This window comes from Trachymyrmex septentrionalis, unplaced genomic scaffold, assembly GCF_001594115.1.
Source record: "Trachymyrmex septentrionalis isolate Tsep2-gDNA-1 unplaced genomic scaffold, Tsep1.0 scaffold27, whole genome shotgun sequence".
NCBI lineage: Eukaryota > Metazoa > Arthropoda > Insecta > Hymenoptera > Formicidae > Trachymyrmex > Trachymyrmex septentrionalis.
The window spans coordinates 568,332-577,037 of NW_017305430.1; the positions used below are offsets into that span (position 1 = coordinate 568,332).

Genomic DNA, 8,706 nt, shown 5'->3' on the forward strand with positions numbered 1-8,706 from the left:
ATATAGCTTGCAATGTATTTTGGGGGCAATTGTCAAATTTCTTTACTGCCTACTTGAAAGTTACAACATGACAACGAATCATTAGTGTTTACTGCATTGTCATAAAAGCTGCACGTCAGTTTTATAAGTAACAAACAAATGTGTACTCTTTATGTAATTTTGAGAAGTTCGTTAAAAAGCATTAATTTTGTAACTTCATTCTAGCTTGGAGACCTTGAATATGGCTTTTAAATGATATAATGAAACTAAACTTGGTAACAAACTGTATCCGGGAATAAAGTTATACTATATACTAACTGATGGTATTCTTATCTCTCCTGTTACTTTTCTCCCTTCAGTTTTTTAAAAATTACATTCATTCAAAGAACTTCTACTCTACAGTATAATTAGATATTACTCTATCTAAAAAACTTGCACTAAAGGTAATTAAATAAATAAAATATCTATTGAGTTATTTCAAGAAAACAAAATAGTATTCTATAACTTCCTCTATTCCTTAATATTTCTCTATACAGCTGCTATAAATAACCCGTACTATTAAACTGACGAAAGCATAATGCTTCAATTATTCAGTGATGGGAAAGTAATATTTGCAGGATTTCTTCGTCCCGATCGTTTCTACTGTTCCACCATCTACGTCGATTGAGGCGATTATACCCCCGGGTATATCAAACGGGAACTTGCGTAAGGAAGAACGCGCATTAAGAGAAATGGACCGTGGGGAGTAGTTTTTCGATGTGCCGGTACAAAATCCAGCATCATGACGTGAGCGTTGTCGCGCGTGACGGGCGTTCGATGTCATCGATCGCCGGGCATCCTGATCGATACGCGCGTGTCGCAGAGCAAAAGAAACGAACGAGTCCGGCGATCCATTTTTTCGCTCTTCTTCCGCAACGAGCGAGCTCCATTAGTCCGGGATTGGCCGATGCGCGCTTCAGCGAGCACCATGGTACTTTTTGCATCGGCCGGACCGGTTGAATAATTGTGTTTTGCAACGTCCGCGAGAGCGCTTAGCCGAACTCTCGGGCATGGATCCAAAGAAGAATTAAGCAAAGAGGGAACTTGAAGTGCAGATCTATAAAAGGGACAATGACACCGTGTGAATCGTGCAGTTTTTGGAACGATCGCCGATCGCACGGATCAATCAGACGTTTGCACGAAAGGAGACACGATCTGCGACAGTAATTGGCATCATGACTTCCGAAGTGAGTGCATATCGCGCGATTATTTCACGTGTTATCCTCAGACCGCATGCCAACTTTAGCACTTCTTCGTAGAAAGTCATTAAAGCCGCATGTGTCAGCATATTTCGATCTTCATATGTACAATAGAAAGCGGATATGTTCGGGATATGATTACAGCTAAGATTGGAACCAACAAATCTACTGTTTCATTCTTATTATATGTTATATAAAGTGTTAATTTTTCACGTTTTTCTTAATTAAAAAATTCTTTAATGACTATCAAATTGATTTTTTAAGCGAAAGTCAGAAATTGAAAGTTTTAACCAAGGAGTTATATAAATAATTAAACAAGCAATTAAAGAAATTATGTCTGTAAAGAAAATATAAAAAAATACTAGTGCAAGAAAATAATTTATTTTTTAAACTGTTTCCAAGAAATATGTTCATAAACATAAATAATAAAATATACATTCCAAAAGTAAAACATGATGAAATGGTAGATAAATGCAAATAAAATGATAGATAAATGCAAGCATTTTAATAATAGATTCTGCTTAATATAAACGATGTATTTTAATTAATTTTTTACTCCTAATAATTTAATTATTAAATATTTTTAATATAAACATGGAAAAAATACATCATATATTTTTCATTTTCTTTAATAAAAAATTGTGTTATTATATTTTTTATTTTATATAGTTTTCTTTTTTTTTCTAACAATTAATTTAACTTTTATTTTCTCTCTTATACAATATATATATATATTTTATTAGAGTTGTGGATTCTTTACTCAGCTGTTTTCTCTTATCCGTTTAACATAATTCGCTTACTTTCCTATTTTCTGTTAATCAATACAACCCGTCATATTATCGCAACTGAATCTTTGTGTCTCTATAGATCTTATCCTTCTAAAGATTTTGTCTAAGTTGCCGTATTCTTTCTTTATTACAATTTCTTTTTATTATTTAAATCTTAATATGCTTTAACATTTTGTCTACTAAATTCTTCTAAAGTCTTCTAAATTATAAATCTTATATGTTCAATTCACAGAATTATACAATTTGCTTAACAAGATGTTTCAGCTCGTTCTATTCGTATCGATGTTTTCGACGTTATTTTTGATTGATGCAAAACCGGAAGGACATGCACACTCTTTCCAACATTTTCTCGGTCCTGTGACGGGCACCGAACACGAAGTCAATTGGAATGATGACGACGGTTCTCATGAAGATTACGTCGCTCAACCCCATTATGCCTTTTCGTATGGGATCGAAGATTACCATACGGGCGATTATCACGGTCAAAAGGAGCATAGAGATGGTAGGTTTGCATAGTTTGAATGGAGATTAATCTCTTGTACTTTAGGAGGATCCCCTTCTTGTCATCTCGTATCTACTGCGAAGTGGGGAGAATAAGAATAACCTACTTACGTACGTGGAATCGCGATGTTGAGCTCCGAGGGAGAAAAAGCTGACAAATGTACTGAGGTGAACGTAGGACAGACTGATTGTGCGAATAAAAGTGGCAACGTGACCTTTGCTTGAGCAATTTTATAATGTTACTCTTGGAATACGTAATGGAAAGGCGCGGCATAGTAATTCTTTTGATTTGACTTGCATATGCTTCATCGAACGAACGATCGGCAGTATTAAGAATATTTCACTAATGCCGTTTACCGATGTTAAAAATGATTTTGAACGAATAAAAGAGGACTTTAGTGCGATCGTACCTGTGTTGCAATTTGCTCCTAATTTTAATATCATATATTTTACATAGAAAAGATTATATACATTACTTAAGAACAGAAAATTTTCTCGGATTTCCTATAATTCTTATTTGATATACAATTATTTGTAAAGTTTATATCGTTCCCTTACTTCAAAAGTGATACAAAAAATATGATTTTTGAATTGTCACTATAAATAAGTTATATAGATAAGGATTACTCTACCAATTATCAAGAATAAACTAACTTAACTTTACAGTCTGTCCGTCAAACAACATTTGTCGTTCTTAAGAATTTCAAAGAGATCATAATATGTTCTACAAGAATATATTTGAAATAAATTAAATCGTATCATTTTTGTAAATAAGAAGAATAGGCTTCTACAGAAACATTTTAGAGTTTTAATATATAATCAAAGAAAAAATTATTTTATTTTAAATTTAGTTATTTTAGTTAATCAAGATAAACATAAATTGTTGGTGATATTTCTAGTTATATTATTATTATTTTGAAGAATTATTCCGAATTTGTTATAATTTTGTTGAACATTAAAATCGTCATTCAAAAAGAATGATTCTTTTAAAGATCATAAAACAAAAATGTCATGTTTTTAAAAGTATATTCTTTTCGAACCAAATGATAATAAGTAACGGGCAAAGTAAGAATCAACACGTTTCTTTGAAATTAACAAAAGAATATATTTCAATTAACAAAGGTAAAATTACATAATTTTTTTAACGTTATGTAATTTTATCTTAGTTAATTGAAATATATTCTTTTGTTAATTTCAAAGAAACGTGTTGACTCTTACTTTGCCCGTTACTTATTATCATTTGGTTTGTAAAGAAAGAGTCCTTTGATTTGTTACGTATATTCTTTTCATCAATATTATTTGATTAATCAATAATTTTCTGTTAGATTAAAAAATAATTTTCCCTCTTTTTTGAAAAATTCAATTTTTTGAGCTGTATCACTTTTAAAGTAGAAGAACAAGATATATAAATGTACACACACACACACATACACACACACACACACACACCACACACCACACACACGCGCGCGCGCGCGCGCGCACACACACACACACACACGTTCGTGTGTGTTTGTGTGTGTGTGTGTGTGTGTGTGTGTGTGTATTTCGTTTTATAATCAGTCTGTCTGTGTGTATGATAATCGCAATTCTGCCACTTGCTTTAAAAAAGTCAAGATGAAACGAAAATCTTCATAATATCAAAGCAGATATCGTTTTTAATCGTCTCGTTTTTCATAATTTCGTAATAATATTTTTCCAAGGCCTGACTTTCTCTATACAAAAATAAGATCATCGAGCGTCGTCAAGTTTTAACTGGAGCGAGAGATTTCGTAGCAACGCGCCGAGAGAAAAGTTAGGAAGGATAAAAGTGTACTGTTAAAAAACCACGCTTCAGTATTCCCGCCTTCAAAGGCAGACGCGCACCGGCTGAAAAGTTTATAACCATATAAAGCTTAGATAGCAGCTATTGATAGAAGAGTCGCTGAGCAACTGCAAACGCGGTATTCACTAACGCGAAACTAATTAGAATAACTAGGGCCAATTACAAATCTCATTTACGTTATATTTTAAAGCGGGAATATGATCTAAATTTAACAACGTGTATTAAAGCTATCGCTGAAATAGGTTATAAGAAATTTATGTTTTGATGGTGCATTAGCGGAAATCCACAATTGTGTAGATTAAACGCGTGCATACGTAAAAACGTCAAATTAAATTGCAGTTAATCAATTATTATATTTGATAAAATAATCTCGTTTAAATAATTTTCTTTATTCAATGTTTGATGAGCGGCATGTTTCTACATTTAAGCTGTACTACATACATCGCTTGTATTACATAAAATCCATCCAGGAAATAATAGAATCATAATAAATTTATTATGAATCATCAATCACGTAAGCGAAATTATTTATACAATATATCTCTAGTTTCCGCATTTATTAATTTCGAATTTACCTTTATATGAATGAATTCAACAAACGAAATGTATAAACATGAGATTATTATCTTGATTAATGAATCTTTTTATAATTTTTTAATTAAATAAAAAATTCATACACATAAAGCATTTTCTGAACATATGAAAGAATTTCCATCCAATTCATGTACTTTTTAATAACATGAATTTAATCGAGATAATCCATTTTAGTAGTTTATTTCTTTTTTATTATAATTATTTAAATCTTCTTATATTATCGTATAAAAAAAATCATCAATGATTCGGATATAAATTTCTAAAAAAAGCGAAAATCTAGTTTAATATTTTGTCGCCTTTATCTAAAACTCAATTCGTCTTCATAAAAAGAAGCGATAATACATGTCTGAATGTGCCAGCTTTGTGTGAAGCAACGAAAGACAAATAACTCGTACGTCGATGTTTTGCAGGCTCGGACGTGTTCGGGGAGTACACCGTAAAGGAACCAGACGGTAATATTAGAACGGTGAAGTACCGCGCGGGCAGAGACGGATTTCACGCCAAAGTGCTCAACAGCCATCGAAACGACCGTCAACAAGACGTTGATCATCATTACGATCATTATTAGTCCTGCGAGGCTGAACACTGTCATCTACCAAACTCAGCCGTTTTTCATCATGTGACACTTCGCTTCTTTTTTTTACATCCATTAGCTTGGTTGAATAATCATCAACATCTCATTTACGTTGCACTCATTAAAAGATTGGTTAAGTATCCTAACATTTTCGTTTTCCTCAGTTTTTCTTAGTGAATCACTTGTTTAATTTTACGACTAGTTTCATAACAGAGTCATTATCATGAAAGTCTTTCAATATTACGAAGTGGCCTTAAAGTTGCGAAAATTCACTAAGCTGGTCAATTGTACAATTAGCGAATTGAATTTTCTTTGGAGGAAATTATTATTTCTTCTGAGGAAATGTGCAGCTGATTGTAATCAGCGACATTGGATTGTTAATTGATCAATTTCCGAGCAAAATCGTCCGACCAAAGAAATAGTTAATAATTGCAAAAATGCATCGTATAATTCACTGTCTGTATTTTTATATAGTCTTCTATAGTTAAGACAGATTATTATTACAGAATGATTTGATTAAATGAATGAACAAATTGAAACTAATTTTGATTTATAAATTAAAAGTCTCTTTGTTCTATAAAAAAAGTATCTTTGTTTTTAGATAATAAACATGGAAATTAAGATAATATGATAAAATGTGTACTTAATACATATTTATATCCATTGTTAACAAATATTCAAATGTATGATGCAAATATTTAAATAATATGCATTATAAGACATAAAATATATGCTGCTAATATATCTTATAACTTATAATATATTTATCTTATATTTTAAACATTTATTAACAATAACGAATATTAATATAAATTAGCAATATAAATTGAAAGTAAATAAATATCTTTTTGTCTCTAAATTTTTACATTGCAAAGATTGAATCACGTTATTGTTCTCATGGAACCGGATACAAACGGATTTCGAGAATGCATCAGCATTCTGTTCTCTTGTCTCAACCCTTACACAATCCTCGTCAAACGCTAAATGATTACCACGTATTGCAGTGAAAGCGTATCACGATAGGCATTCGCCAAATAGACGTAATATTCAAAATTCAATTTGTTAGACAGCCTATACAAGCGAGGTATTGTTTGCTTCAAATTACTTTCCGTCCTCTTATGAAGAATACAAACTAGCCGGAAAACCGATATACAGAAACAGCTATAAAACCGATGAAATTCCAAAGAATACAATGTTTTTTGACAGAATTGATGAATAATCTAATTAAACTGCTGTTATACTAAACTTGTAAAGCAATTAAACAGCTGTTTTTATTTAAATCAGATTTTATTTTTTAAATAAGCAAATTTAATGTACAATAATATTTTATTCGTCAAAATTAATTTAAAATTCAAGGGACAAAATATTTAGTATTTATTTATACTTTGTGAAATGCTAAGTATTTCATAATGGCAATAAAAGAATTGGCTATATACCAAATAGCGCTCGAATACAACGGATTATTTCGAAGTGAAAATTTTTGAACAATAGTACAATCTTTTTGTATCATTGGTACTATGAGATTCTAAATTGAAGGTGAAAAGAACTCTAACCTTTTTCTTCTATCAATTTACTTGCATTCTATATTTCAAACAAAATATTTTAGAACTTAAGTGTAATTTTTATATAGCTGTAATTGAGGATCAAACATTTCCGAGATATCATGAATATCGTATCTATAATATATTTGTATATTATTTAAAATCTGTAAGTTCTCGATATATGCATTTCTCTAGCGATGTAATTACAATTCTTATAGTATAGTATAGTAATAAAAATACTCGACATTATCTTCGAATAAGAATAATCTAATTGTAAGTACAGATTTCAGAATATGATTAAGCATAAGAAATTAATTTCAAGCAATTGTAGGTAATTTGTTCACGGATTAAGTCGTCATGAATTTACAAATGAAGGAATCTTCAGAATGATAATACGGAATTGTCGTTGAAGACTGACAGGTAATTTAGTTATTAATTGTCACGCTCTGTATTTCATATTCTTATGCAGTGAAAAAGTTATCCTCAATTTATTGAAAAGATATAATATTATTACATTTCCGAAAGTTGTTTATAATATGCAAAAACAAACTAAAATACCTTTAAAAAACAAACTAAAACACCTTTTAAAAACAATATTTACGATATAAATCACGCTACATTTTATTTTCTTACGTAGTGAAAAAGTTATTCTTCATGCATATTTAAAGTGGCCCTGGTGGCCTCTACAATGAGATAAGGTGTCAAACTTAAACTTTAAACTTTAAGCCGTAAAAAATTGATCGATCGAATATGAAGAGAACAATTAACTATAATTCATCAATTTCTTATTGATTAAGGCTTAAAGCTTAAGTTTTACACTTTAAAATCTCATTAAACGTCGCTTAAAAGACATAAAAACGTCTTCTAAATATCACATGTTGCCTCGGCCGCAATTAAATAAAGAAACATATTATTACATTTTCGAAAAATTATAAAACACAGATACAAATTAAAACATCCTTTAAAAACGATATGTATGATATAAAACTTATTCGCGCATAAATATTGTACTATATATCGTTGAAAAATACATTTTATGCACATACTGTATGTCAGTATGTCTCACATAATTTCTTCTCGCATATATAAATCACAAAAATCACGAGACGTGTCTTGCCAAAATACAATAAAGGTCCGCAAAATGTCGATATTCCATTCTGGATGTGTCCACGTGTAATTTACATTCAGCACGCGGTCGAACAATAAATCACCAAACGCGACTGGGAAGAGTCGCGTGGTAAACACCTGATAACGCACTTTCCATAACATGCAATATCATAGAAAATAGTAAACTTGCTGGATTTGTACGCTATAGAACGTTAATTGACGATATCCCGCGTTAAACATTATAAATCGCATTTCAACCTAGTGAATAAATGGGCTTAATTGCATTTCTATACAATAGCCTGTGACAGATATCACCGTTGTCAATAGCCATACGCTAATCTCATTCCTGAAAAAACGTATCATGTGTCATCTGTCTTTTATGCTGCAACGATCATTATTAAATGCAGCATGATTTTTTTTGGTAATAATAAAATTATTACGATCACTTTAGGAATATTTCAATTGTTCGAAAATGACGAGCATTATAAAATGACTGATTTTATTTTTTAATATATACAGCAATCAATTATTATTTATACATAACGTTTATTCTAAGCCT

At 30.8% G+C, this 8,706-nt stretch overlaps 1 protein-coding gene across 1 annotated transcript; it reads left to right on the top strand.

Annotated features, from left to right (window-relative positions):
* The first annotated feature begins 795 nt into the window (after positions 1–795).
* On the top strand, positions 796–5,493 carry LOC108749146. Its single transcript, XM_018487679.1, has 4 exons — positions 796–949; positions 1,113–1,205; positions 2,238–2,507; positions 5,336–5,493. The coding sequence occupies exons 1-4, from the start codon at positions 796–798 to the stop codon at positions 5,491–5,493; spliced, it is 675 nt and encodes a 224-aa protein (XP_018343181.1).
* Positions 5,494–8,706: the final 3,213 nt, after the last annotated feature.

Coding starts and splice junctions, on each gene's coding strand:
- LOC108749146 (XM_018487679.1), top strand. CDS start 796: ATGTCATCGATCGCCGGGCATCCTGATCGATACGCGCGTGTCGCAGAG. Junction 950..1,112: donor GCGCTTCAGCGAGCACCATG/GTACTTTTTGCA, acceptor TGAATCGTGCAG/TTTTTGGAACGATCGCCGAT. Junction 2,508..5,335: donor TCAAAAGGAGCATAGAGATG/GTAGGTTTGCAT, acceptor GATGTTTTGCAG/GCTCGGACGTGTTCGGGGAG.